The sequence below is a fragment of the Bos grunniens genome, chromosome 11 (assembly GCF_055505025.1).
Source record: "Bos grunniens cultivar Pamir isolate PY7600 chromosome 11, Bosgru_T2T1.0, whole genome shotgun sequence".
NCBI classification, from domain to species: domain Eukaryota; kingdom Metazoa; phylum Chordata; class Mammalia; order Artiodactyla; family Bovidae; genus Bos; species Bos grunniens.
Genome location: NC_141175.1, coordinates 9,057,914 through 9,070,885, shown reverse-complemented (window position 1 = coordinate 9,070,885; position 12,972 = coordinate 9,057,914). Strand labels below are relative to the sequence as shown.

At 57.3% G+C, this 12,972-nt stretch overlaps 1 protein-coding gene across 9 annotated transcripts in view; it reads left to right on the top strand.

Annotated features, from left to right (window-relative positions):
- Positions 1-10,094, top strand: part of SLC25A25 (solute carrier family 25 member 25) — a 36,469-nt gene extending 26,375 nt beyond the window's left edge. For 3 of the 9 annotated variants that reach the window (XM_086324924.1, XM_086324929.1, XM_086324926.1), the window contains exons 2-11: positions 2,296-2,422; positions 2,512-2,599; positions 3,283-3,318; positions 3,591-3,702; positions 4,925-5,083; positions 6,311-6,463; positions 6,810-6,917; positions 7,017-7,184; positions 7,771-7,921; positions 8,024-10,094. In XM_086324924.1, coding sequence (XP_086181050.1) covers positions 2,296-2,422; positions 2,512-2,599; positions 3,283-3,318; positions 3,591-3,702; positions 4,925-5,083; positions 6,311-6,463; positions 6,810-6,917; positions 7,017-7,184; positions 7,771-7,921; positions 8,024-8,208 — 1,287 coding nt within the window. In that variant the 3' untranslated portion in view covers positions 8,209-10,094. Of the gene's footprint in view, positions 1-1,442; positions 1,557-1,920; positions 2,168-2,295; positions 2,423-2,511; positions 2,600-3,282; positions 3,319-3,590; positions 3,703-4,924; positions 5,084-6,310; positions 6,464-6,809; positions 6,918-7,016; positions 7,185-7,770; positions 7,922-8,023 lie in introns of those variants that run through there. The other 6 variants (XM_086324925.1, XM_086324930.1, XM_086324928.1 and 3 more) reach the window with 4 other exon arrangements.
- The last annotated feature ends 2,878 nt before the right edge of the window (positions 10,095-12,972 follow it).

Sequence of the window (12,972 nt, the reverse complement as noted above, 5' to 3'; positions counted from 1 at the left end):
CAGCGAAGGCCCGAGCTGGTAGAGAGTCCCATGCCTCCGACTCGCTTGATTTCCAGCCATGCCAGTTTTTCCCAAGCAGGCGCGTGGCTGTAGCCGGCTACAGGGCTGCGTCACGGGAGAGACTGGCTCTCATGTGACTTCCAAGGGAGGCTGGAATTATAGGGGAGGCACTTGTGGAAGAGGGAAAGGAATTTTCTTGCGGAGAGTGGGTGCAGGGCAGTGCAGGGCCAGAAAGTGGGGGCACGGTCTAGCTGCTGCGGGGGTCTTTCTCTGAGCTGGGGGGCAGAGAGGGGGAGGGCAGAGGCCCCTCATTGGAGGCACAGGAGTTGGAACTGTGGCTGCAGAGGCTGGAGGTGACAGGACTGTGCTCTGGGTGAAACAGAACAACAGGCAGGGGTGAGGGGACCTTCCTAGGGGGTCTCTTTGGAGCCAGAGGCAGCAGAGATTATTACCATTTTAAATATGGGGAAACAGCTGCAGCGTCTGAGAGGGTCGCCTCCTCCTACAGGGACACCCCAGCTTCGCCGGTCATCAGACCCCTCACTGTCCCCCGGTTCTCGTTGTGGCAGTGGAGGTCAGAGAGTGTGCAGGGGGTGATGACGTGCTTATCCTAGGAAGGAGACCAGACTAGGGTAGAAGCGAGGGTTTAGACTGTTTGAAACCAGCCGCATGAATATGTCCTTGGGTTGTCTGTACCCCGGCACCCACCCAACAAGGCACATGGATCACATTGGTGCCAGAGCAACGCAGATTCCAGCGAGCTTCGTTCCTCACATTCGCCTCCTCCCTAAATGACATGCAGGTTCTACTTCCACTCCTCTCATAAAGCTAGGATGATTACCTGTACGTAATCTGTGTCATTCTTGGTGGAGAGCAGAAATGCCTGCAGGAAATTAACCCGAGTCCAGAGAGTTGATAGAACATGTACCAGCGTCTGTCTCACATTTCAGTCACACCCCCGAGCTGGTCTTTGGATCATGTTAAGTGACACAGTATCTGGAGAGGACCAGCTAGCCAATGATCCATCAATTTCCAAATCCACTAGCTCAGAAGACTTGGAAACCCACAGTGGTTTGTGGATAGAGGATGTTATTTCTCACTGAGAGAACTGGGCAACACGAGGAGACTATAGCCATTTTCCTTAGGAGATTTTTCGGTCCTAGTTTTGGGGTGTTGCTGGGTTGGAGTGATTCATGTATGTTCCCCACCTTCTTGAGATTAACCTTTACAATGGCAGCAGGCTCTCCCAATGGGGAGGTGACTGGAATCCAGCAGGCCTGGCTTGAATGCCGCCTACCACTTCCCTAGCTGCATGACCTTGGATAAATTACTTAGCCCTCAGAACTTCTGTTCTGACTCTGACTCTGAAAAGTGAGGGGAATGCTAGACCCCCACCTCTTAGAGCTATTTACAAGGATTCACCGGGCTACTCAAGGTAGAGCATTTAGCAGGACCTGGGGCACAAGCCAAGTGCTTGTGCTTTTGTGGAGAACTTCCAGTTGCTGAGCATCCAGAACGGGCTGCAGTGCTTGAACCAAGCTCATCTCTAAGCGCAGGTGCAGATTTCTGGACCCTCACTGCCAAGGAAGGGGTCTCTTAAAGGCCCCTTGGGTTACCGAACTATTCCTGAGTCAAGCTGCCCTGCTTTCCAGGGCCTGGTTAATAAGGAAGCTGAGGTTGGTTACAGCATCTGGCTCCCCCGAGATCTGAGACAGTCAGCGCCTTCGAGCTCAGGCCCAAAAATAGTTCCTGTGGGTCGTAGCACTTCCCCAGCCTCCACAGTTCTCTCTGACGGCGTCTCCACCAAGCAGGCATTGGCAGGGGCCAGCTCTGCCCTGTACCTTTACCCGGGTCGCCCCCAACTGTTCTTGGGCCAGTGCCACTTTTAAGGATAAAAGCGCCAGCTGCAGAGTTTCTGCTGAAATCTGGAGCTCCGGGGCCACCCTGCATGTGGGCAGAGGGCATGTGGGGCTGAGCCCTGACCCCAGGGACAGTGCCGCAGGGAGCCGAGCAGCTAACCTGGTGAAACCAGAAAGGCTCAAGCCCACCACTGTCGGCCTCTGTCTGAAGGGCTTCCCTCGGGGACTGGTTTTTTTCCCTTGTCGATCGCGAGGGAAGCATGGCCGGCCCTCGGGCATCCAGCCGGTGACCCTGGGAGTGGAGGAGGGCAAGTGTCTCGGGTCACTGGGCCACCTCATGGATGAGCCGTTGTTTTCCCAAGGACGGGGCACCACAGGCGGGAGAAGCTGGTGTTTGAGCCCAGGGATGAAACCTTTCTTTTCTTTTCTTTTCTAGAAAATCGTACAAGCTGGCGACAAAGACCTGGATGGGCAGCTAGACTTCGAAGAGTTCGTCCACTATCTCCAAGATCACGAGAAGAAACTGAGGCTGGTGTTCAAGAGTTTGGACAAAAAGAATGATGGTGAGCATTGTCCCGGGGCCAGCAGCTGCCCGGCAGTCCTGGGTCTCTGCACCAGGCTGGCCCCAGGTTCATGGCCTTTGTTGTTCCAGGGCGGATCGACGCCCAGGAGATCATGCAGTCCCTGCGGGACCTGGGGGTCAAGATATCTGAGCAGCAGGCAGAAAAAATCCTCAAGAGGTGAGTGCGTGCGTAACCAGTCCCTTGGTTTGCTTTAACAAAAATGTGACGAGAGAAAGATTCTTGGACTTGCTGCACAGTGCCATTCATTGTATTAACCCTGTTTCCATGAACTTTGGCTCCTGGTGGTTGGAAGGGATGAATAAGTAACCCCTCCCAGAGACTAGCCACTCCCCAGGGTCCAGGTCAGCTCCCAGTGGAAGAATCACAAATCCCCGGGCAGGGTGCCCAACGCCAGCCACTCTCGAAGAGAAAAGACTAGTGGGGAGATTTCAGTAGGTGGAAGGCGAGCAAGGAATACTCTTCTCTGCCTGGTCGTGCAGGGAGGGGCAGGGCTCACAGGGCCGCCCTCCAGTGAGGGGAACTTCCTCTTAACTTCAAGCTCAGATGCACTGCCCCGAAAGTCAGCCCCAGGCAAATGGTGATCCTTGGGCTGGGAACTCCCACCAGAGCAGCCCCCGCAGTCGCTTCCTGTCCTCCCCACCCTCCTTAAGTCCTGGGGGGCCCAAAGCCAGCTGGCAGGCAGGTAGGGATGGCGGCCCCTGGCCCTCGCTCCCCTCACCTGCCGAGCGCCTCCTCACGCCATGCTGTGCCGTGTGCTTGCCTCACTAACCTCCGCTCAGAGCACTTATTGGTGTTGTTTTTCCTCTCTCCTCTGCATCCTCCTTTTGTCTGTCTGTCAGAATACGAACGGGCCACTTCTGGGGCCCTGTCACCTAGTAAGTATCCGTGTCACCCTGGGGACCTCTTCCTGCCTCCTTAACTTCTGTGCCTGATCAGATCGGGGTGCTCGTGGGCCATTACATCCCCATGTCTGTGCCAAGTGGGGTGTGGAGCCACCTGGCCCCTTCTCCTCCAGGGCAGGGGCACCTTCCGTGGTCTCCTGGTGGCCACGCGCCTGCCCTCGGCTCCCCTGGAGGTCGGTAGGGGTGGGTTGTGGCTGACAGATGGGGCCTGCGTCCACGTGGGTGACCGGGCATGTGTCTTACAGCATGGACAAAAATGGCACGATGACCATCGACTGGAACGAGTGGCGAGACTATCACCTCCTGCACCCCGTGGAGAACATCCCTGAGATCATCCTCTACTGGAAGCACTCCACGGTGAGTCCGTCCGCCCAGCACCAGCCCCCATCCTGCTGGGGGTTCCCGGCCTGCCGCCTCTTCCGCAGCAGGGCTGTTCACTCCTCTGCCAGCCCTCCAGGTGCTCCCTCCGTCTCCCACGTGCCAGCCAACCTAAACGGCCCCGCCCATTCCCCAAACACGGATTCCCTCTGCCAGAAAGGGTACCCTCCTGTCACCCCCGTTGCTGCCCAGTCTTCAGGGTCCACCCCTCTCGCTGAGCCCTCTGGTTTTCGCAAAGCTTCCTGGGAGGCAGTGGGAGCTGCCCAATAAAGATCAAATAGCTGAGCTGTTAAGTCTCCCCCCTCCCCCACCCCAGTTTTTATGTCATTTCTCTCTGTGGCAAAACAATGCCTCCCCACTGCCACACACATACAGCTCTTTCACCTCTGATCAGAAGCACACAGCACCCTCCGTGGTGGTGGCCCCGTTGACCCCCTGCCCGCGTGCCCCCTCCATGCACAAGCATCCCTTTCTGCTGCTCCTTGCTGAGTGCCCTCTGGTTGCAGTCCTAGCACCATCCCAGGCCACCAGCTCTAAGAGGGGAGGCCACAGGCGCCCCTCCTCCTCCGTCTCCCTCAGTGCCCTCAGGGGACGCCTGGCATCTTTGTGGGGTAGAATTAAGCAGACACCCCATGGGTAGGAGCCGGCTGCCCCCCAGGCTGGGCCTGTGCCCCCCGGGCTTGGAGCAGAACTGGCTCTGCCAGCTACCCCAGGGGAGAGGGCGCCTCTCATGCAGCACAGCCCTCTCGTGTTTGCAGAAGCCTTGCATAACTCTCTGCCGGCGCGATCCGGTTACTCTTCGGGTTTCAGAAGAATTTTTACCCCGGTTACACATCGTGTTTCAGAAGAATTTTTACCCCTGACTTGATCCTTTGAGCACAGCCAGCCTGGCAATCCTCAGCTGAAATGCCTTTGTAAGCTGTTCTTGCAGGAGCCCCTGGTGGCATCTGGACAGGCTGTCCTCCTGGTTTTGTACCCGCATTTTTCCAGCTCTGCTTTCAGACCCTAACCTCGGCCTCTCTCTTCGAGGCCACAGACGGCGCAGAGCTTTGCCACTCCGCAGAGTGGGAGTGGGGTGGGGTGTGCAGACGGCGGTGGTTGCATTTTAGACAGTGGAGGCAGTAGACCTAGCTGGCGGCCGGTAGTTCAGCCAGAAGCTTGGGGAGCCTGCTTGATTTATCGGTGTTGGCATTCCTCACAGATCTTTGATGTGGGTGAGAATCTGACAGTCCCCGATGAGTTCACGGTGGAGGAGAGGCAGACGGGGATGTGGTGGAGGCACCTGGTGGCCGGCGGTGGGGCGGGGGCCGTATCGAGAACCTGCACGGCCCCCCTGGACAGACTCAAGGTGGTCATGCAGGTATGTGCGCAGGAAGACGGGCCCTGAGCCGCCTGTTTTCTCCTTGGGTTCTTTGGTCGGTGGCTTCCCTGCCCTTGTCTGGGGCCCTACTCTGGGCCCATACCTTTCTTAAGTCAGATTGGAGTTACTGCTCAGACCATGGTGACATTAGATCCTGGCCCAGGTGACCTTTTGCGCATTGCTGATCTAATTTTATCTGAGGCTCTTAAGCCAGGAGTCACATTACAGGGCTGTAATGTGGGCAGCTGACCCCGGTGAGAACTGGGGTGTGGCAGGAACCTGTCGCCTTACGTACATCTTATGTAGACCACTGCATGGGGAGCTGTGCAAGCTGCTCCTTGCACCTGGCCCAGACACTAGTCCCCTGGCCGAGTGCCTGATTCCAAGTCCACAGGGCAGAGATAAGCCGAACGCACGTCAGGGGCAGGGTTGTGAAATCGACCTGCCTGAGGACACACCATTGGACTTCAGTGTCATCTGAACAGTGGCCAGTCACCCGCTTGTTCCCTGACTGGTGTTCTGGCATTTTTTAATGCCAGGAACCCTGCTCAGAAAAGGTGTCAGCCTTTCCCTGCCCTCCTTTCCCTGCCTTGGTTCAAGGCCTATGGACAGAAGAAGGTGCCAAATCAGAGAGATGGAGTGGTTTGGGCAGAGGAGCTCTGGGCCTGGGACCCGATCCGGGGTCCTACCCTCCCATCTGAGTGACCATGAGCACTTCCCTTCACTCCCAGGACTTCTATTCCTCTGGAAACTAAGAGGCTCGAACCAGTTGCATTGTCAGTTTGTTTTTCTTCCCCAAATCCCCAGGAATGCTGTAGAGATGAAAGGCTGTCCTTGGATGAAATGACTAAGGCTGGGAATGCGTTCAATTAATGGGAGTAGGAGAGGGGTCATGGGTAGGGGGCACGTAGATTGGCTGGTCTGATGATGGTTGAACCTTATTATGGGTTCCTGGAAGCTCCTCTGTACTTTTATGTATGCTTGAAAGTTTTTCCGTAATAAAAAGTTCAATTTTTTTTTTTAAGTAGTCCTCATGGAGGTGTAAGAGGTGTTTAGCACGGTGTTGGCATATAAACGTTGGGTGCACAGCCACATTTGACCCTCAGGGTGCTGAGTTGGTCTAAGGCACTGGAGGGCAGAGCCGTGCCTGCCGACCTCCCACCTTGGTAAAGGTCAGACGACGGCGGCTCGCTGTGGCTGCTCCCGACCTCTTGTCCTTCCCCCCAGGTCCACGCCTCCCGCAGCAACAACATGTGCATCGTGGGTGGGTTCACGCAGATGATTCGAGAAGGAGGGGCCCGATCACTCTGGCGGGGCAATGGCATCAACGTCCTCAAAATCGCCCCCGAGTCGGCCATCAAATTCATGGCCTATGAGCAGGTGAGGACCTGGCTCTCCAGGAAGAGTCGCACCTCGGCAGCTGCATCCTGAGCACCCCCGGGGACAAGGTCCCTGCCCTGCTGATCCCCTGGAACCCGGAGCCAGGCCTTGAACCTGAGGGACAGCCAGGCCAGGTGGGGGGTGGAGAGGCCTGGGTCTGACCCCTGCACTGCCCCACTAGCCTGTTCCACTGGGGGCCAGTGCCTGCCTTCTCTGGGCAGCATCGAAAGTCCCAGGGACACCAGGTCTCGGTTAAACCTGATCGGCTCCGGGAGGACGGGCGGGGCGGCAACAGGTGTGCTGGTCTCCAGCAGAGGGGTTTCAGTTTGTTGGCTCTTTATTCCAGATCAAACGTCTCATTGGGAGTGACCAGGAGACTCTGAGGATTCACGAGAGGCTCGTGGCAGGGTCCTTGGCAGGGGCCATCGCCCAGAGTAGTATCTACCCGATGGAGGTGAGGGCCATGTCAGTGCCGGGGCGGGCAGCCCGTGTTGGGGTGGGCCGGCGGACTGGGCCCTGCTCACGCTTCCATCACCCGCCCTGGGCTCTGCAGGTCCTGAAGACCCGGATGGCCCTGCGCAAGACAGGCCAGTACTCGGGCATGTTGGACTGTGCCAGGAAGATCCTGGCCCGAGAGGGCATGGCCGCCTTCTACAAAGGCTATGTCCCCAACATGCTGGGCATCATCCCCTACGCTGGCATAGACTTGGCCGTCTACGAGGTGAGGCCCTCTGGAGGACTCAGGCCCCTTGAGCGGCAGGAGAGATTCAGAAACCCCCTGCTGGCCATGTGTCATCCCTCCCCAGCCACCTCCCCCCATTATCTCCTTCCAAATTCCTTTGTCCCTTGCAAGGGGTCTCCTGTCACACTGCCTGCCCATGGCAGCCCCCAAGTTCTGTACCCTAGGGGCTTGGCCGACAGATCTGGAGAGCGCGATGCCCTGGGGGCTCCCTGGGCCTCTGCAGGCTCCAGAGCTCAGGGGTCCAGGCCTCCGAGGAAAAGAAGGGGTTGCTGCCCCTGCTTCCCGCCACCCCTCACCCCCCCACCCCATCCTATCTGGGAATCCCCAGTGACAGCAGAAACAAAGGGCAGGCCGTTCAGGAGCGCAGCCAGCCCCCAGGGCCAGCCCAGGCCAAGTGAGTTGGGTTACTGTGGCCTTGCGGATCCCATCCATGTGACCAGGCAGCGCCTCCTATGTGGATCCGATATCTGCCCCCAACCCCGCCGTCTCTCACTGTCTCTCAGGCTTTTCCTTCCTGGGGCCTGCAGGCACTTCAGCTCATCCCCGCCCCCCTGTACCTTTGCAGACACTCAAGAATGCCTGGCTGCAGCGCTATGCAGTGAACAGTGCAGACCCTGGTGTGTTTGTGCTCCTGGCCTGTGGCACCATGTCCAGCACCTGTGGCCAGCTGGCCAGCTACCCACTGGCCCTGGTCAGGACCCGGATGCAGGCCCAAGGTAAGGCCAGTCGGCCCCCAGGGCCCCATCTCCCCTGGGGCAGGTTGGGATGTAGGGAGGAGCCGGCGAAAGGCCCCTGACAGGTGGCGTCTCTCACTGCAGCCTCCATGGAGGGTGCTCCCGAGGTGACCATGAGCAGCCTCTTCAAACAGATTCTGCGGACCGAGGGGGCCTTCGGCCTGTACCGGGGGCTGGCCCCCAACTTCATGAAGGTGATCCCGGCCGTGAGCATCAGCTACGTGGTGTACGAGAACCTGAAGATCACCCTGGGCGTGCAGTCGCGGTGACAGGCGGGGGGCCAGCCGCCCGTGCAGACTCCCTGATCCCGGGCTTCCAGCCCTGGGATGTGTAGCCATCTCATTCTGTGAATGTACCAACACTACGCTGACTGAAGCCAAGCTGTGAAAACCCTGGGATGCGACCGCAAGTTGGGGGGACAGAGCTGGCAGGCCACCGGGTGCGTCCTGCTGACCCCGGCCGACCCGCGTGTCCATTCCAGGGAGGACCTGTGAGTGTTCCTCAGGGCCCAGGGCTCAGCAGGACATGGGCCCGAGCGCTTGGGGGCTGAACGCTGCCCAGGGGCGCCTGCGGAAGAGCAGGGCTGGGAGGCCGGCTTCATCCTCCCATCGCATCCTCGCAGCTGGACCATTGGCGTGGGCCGTCTTCTGGCCTGCTGCGCGTCTTCCCCGGGGGGCCCACCTCGCTTCCTTCCTCGCTGCTGTTTTCAATGGTAGGAGGAGGGCCCCCGGCCCTCTCCCCACACTGCTTCTCTCCCCTCAGTCAGTGGGGAAGGGTAGTTGTACCTGAAACCTGAGCCCAGATTCCCAACTGGCCGCTCTGCCGCTGGCTGGCTGGTGCAGGGAAGAGGGCTTCCAAGCTGCCCAGCAGGTGGGCACCTGGATGCACGTGTGCATGATGGGGGCCAGGCTGCCTGGCGCATGGCTTCACAGGTCCTGGACCCCAGAGAGCCTCTGCTCCCTGCCGCTGAGGGGGGCTCGTGAGGCTCTGAGCTGGGCCCGGACTCTGTCAGGACTGGCACCAGCTCAGAACCAAGTCCCTCTGCCCCGCTGGCATGAGGGCAGTGGGGATCGTGTTGAAGCAGGAAGGGCCATGTCTGCCCTGCGTCTGCATGCCCTGGCGAGAGAAGGAAAAGGTGTTCAAGGCCTTAATAATTACGTATCATTGGAAGAAGGGTTTTGTTCAGAAAGAGAAGCTGAACAAATGTGCAGGTTCTGGTCTTCCAGAAGGAAGACAGAGAGCCGACGGCTTGGCTGACCTCATTTAAGTCTGTTTCTGATGCCCCTGGGGACTCGCGTCCGATCCCCACGGGGCCAGGTGGGACCACTTCACATTCCGCTGATGCAATGTGTCACACTGCTTGGAGCCTATTTATTTTGTATTTATTTGAACAGAGTTACGTCCTAACTATTTTTATAGATTTGTTTGATTAATAGCCTGTCATTTTCAAGTTCATTTTTTATTCATATTTATGTTCCTGGTGGATTGTACCTTCCCGGCCCCCGTGAGGTGGGGTGGGGGGAGGGACCAGGGGGCCGTGGGCGTGACCCTCGTGCCTGTCCAAAGAAATTCCTCTCTGAACTGGTGACAGAAAAAAGGCAAAGAAGGCAGAAAGGCCCTGACCGCAGAGAGACGGGCCCTTGGCAGGTCGGGGGGTGAGAGGGCCAGCACCCAGGAAGCCTTAGGAGTTGAGGGTTTGATCAGGGGGCGGGAAGAGGGAGGGAAACTCCCACTCCATTGAAGATGGAAGTCCAAATCGTTTCTTGGACTGGGGAGGGATTTCTTTATTTTCCCCCCTTTTTGAAGGATAGGGCAGTGAGGTACCTATCACTGTGAGTTTGGGGGTGAGGGCCGGAGGAGAAGGCCACCAGCTCCCCCCGCCATCCCCTGTGAAGCGGGCTCCCTCTGTCCTGGCCACCACCCCCCAACCCGCTCCTCCTGCTCAATAATGCTGGTCTCTGTGCAAGTGCACGGCCATACTTCCATTCACCAGAATAGCCCGATAAGGACAATTCAAATAGGATGCAAAGATCAATGCAAAAATTACTGTTATATATAAATAGAGTTATAACTGGAATTGGTGACAAAGCAAATTAAGAAAGAATTGGGAGTTGTCATTTAAAACAGCCTTCTAATAAAGTTGTTTAAGAGCTGATGACAGAGTCATGCTTTTGCTGACCTGGGCTTGGGTGGCACGGGGCTGTCGCCACGTTAGAATATTGTGTCACTCAAGTCCCTTAGGTCGTGTCCGACTCTCTGTGACCCCAGGCTCTCTGTAGCCCGCCAGGCTCCTTTGTCCATGGGATTCTCCAGGCAGGAATACTGGAATGGGTTGGCATTTCCTTCAGGGGATCTTCCTGGACCAGGGATCAAACCCACGTCTCCTGCCCTGGCAGGTGGATTCTTTACCACTGAGCCACCAGGGAAGCCTACATGTTAGAGTGCAAATCCATTTGTCTCATCAGAGGACATGAGAAAACTTCCCCCCTCCCCCTCACACAGAGCAGCTCCCCGTTCCAGGCTTCTCAAGGCACCCCCTCTTTAGAATGGATGTTTGTTGGCTTTGGGGTGCTCCGACAGGTCGCCAGTGCCCCGGAAGTTGCTGTATCTGGAGGTCCTTCCTCGGCCCTCACCTGATTCAGCCTATCCAGGGCAGAGCTGATCCCTCAATGCTGCTGGAAGCCCCTCCTAACTCCTCTTCCTCTCTCAAACTTGCTGGCTGCCCCTCTCCAGCCGCAGAGTTGGTTCCCCCCCGTCCCTCTGGGGGGCCCCCAACACTCTTTTTTGCTTTGTGGAAACGGAGTGTTTGCAGCCGTACTTCCAGCACCTAAGACCGTGCCCAGTGCAAAGAAGTATTCATTAAACAACAACACACCCCAGTCCCCCAGCAAGCCCTGGGTGCCACTGGTAGGGGTGCGGTGGAGCAGTGTACTATGAAGCAGCTTAGGGAATGTGCCAGGGGGCTCTGGCTTTCAGAGGCCGTAAGGGAGCACAAGAGTGTGCCTCGTGTGTGAAATGCATATGCCACTTGTGCTGGTCTCAACAGGGGCCACTCCACACCCCCCAAATTTATGTCCTTTGGGAACTTCAGATGTCGCTTAATTTGGAGACAGGGTTTTTGCAGAAGTGTTCAAGTCAAGATGGGGTCGTCCTGGGCGAGGGTGGGCCCTAAGTCCAAAGACTGAAGAAGAAGGAAATCTGGACGTGGAGGAGCGCCGTGTGAATGAATGGCGTGATGAATCCACATGTCAGACACCAAGGGTGTCTGAGGTGAGGGGAGAGGCAGCCACACTTTCTGCCTCAGACCCTCCAGAAGGAGCCAAACCGCTGACACCAGGGTTTCTGGCTTCTGGCCTCCCGCACTGAGAGAATTCCATTCCATTGTTTTCCGCCATCCAAGTTCAGGGTGGTTTGTTACAGCTAGGAAAGTAACACGCCATTTGCGTCACCTTGTTACCAGGGCAACGGGCATAAACCCGTTTCCCAACCACTGGGTACCCCCAGCCGCCCCATCCGGGCTTCTCCTTGGGACGGTGGCCGGGTCCCACGTTCCCAGGTGCTCGGTCCCACTCACTGGGAGAGCGGCTCCTCCAGCACAGAAGTTCGCTTTGGGAGGCGGGTGACAATATTGGTCACCAAGCCAACCTTTCTGTGGTTACCGCCTTTGTTCCTAATCCCCTCCTTCCAATCTTATTATTTAGTTGGCTGCCCCTGGTCTTAGTTGCAGCACGCAGGATCTTTTAGTTGCAGCATGGGAGAGCTAGTTCCCTGACCTGGAATCGAACCCAGTGCCCTTGCTTTGAGAGCACAGTCTCAGCCCCTGGACCAGGGGAGTCTCCTCCATCCAGTCTTTAATCACATGTCACCTTCTTACGGAGGCTTTCCCTGGCCATCTTACAGGGGCAGCCCTGTTCCCTCCACAGCCCAGTTCATTCACCACCCCGTTTGTTTCTCTCCCTTGTACTTCTCACGACCAACTAGAGGATCGACTTTCTCATATGCTGTTCCCAGTACATGCCCTGCACCCACTACAGGCCTAACGAGTAGTTCGTCATTGGATAAAATCCATGCACGCGTCCTGTCATGTGGGAAGCAGAATTACATCCCCTCCCAAAGACATGCATGTCCTAATCCCCAGAACCAGTGCATTAGGTGGCAAGGCAAACAAAGGCTAATTAAGGTAACAGATGGAATTAAGTTTGCCAATCAGTTGACCTTCAAACAGGGAGAGAGAGTAGCCTGGATTATCCAGGTGGACCCAGGATCACAAGATGCTTCTTGTGGGAGAGGAAGGTAGGGAGAGAGCCAGGGAGACTGGACAAAGGACTCAGCCGGAGCCGCTTGCTTTGAAGATGGAGGAAGGAGCCCCGAGTTAAAGACTCCTGTGGCCTCTAGAAACTGGAAAAGGCAAGGTCGAGTCTCCCAGAAAACCTCCAGAAGGAACGCTGCCTTGAGGACGACCTTGACTTCAGCCCAGTGAGACACACTCCAGACTTCCGACCTCCAGACGCGCCTTGGGAGGGCTGTTGGGAAGTTGAAACGAGACAGGAAACGGAAATGGCCGGTCCTTAAACACTTGCAGTACCCTGGCCCCATCCTGGATTCCAAACACAGAGTAATTTCCCCTAAATGCTTTTTCATTCCACTCCTCCCCTGCCTCCCCGCCCCCACCCCCCGCCCCCACTGAGGAGGCCTGGTATCTCTGGCTTTAGGGGGTGGGGTGGGAGGGTGGGGAGACCTGGCCCATGTGCTGTGCGCTTCCTTCCTGGAGCGAGACGCTTTCATCTCAGTCCCGGGAGTGCCATCGCTGAGCTGCAGCTCTGTGCACACGGGACCAGGGCTGCTGCCGCCATGTCTCCATTTTACAGAGGTGGAAACTAAGACCCCGGAAGGGGCCGCCATGTCCCCATTTCACAGAGGTGGAAACTAAGACCCCGGAAGGGGCCGCCATGTCCCCATTTTACAGAGGTGGAAACTAAGACCCCGGAAGGGGCAGGGGCTTGCCCAGGGCCTCCCTGGGAACAGGTGACAAG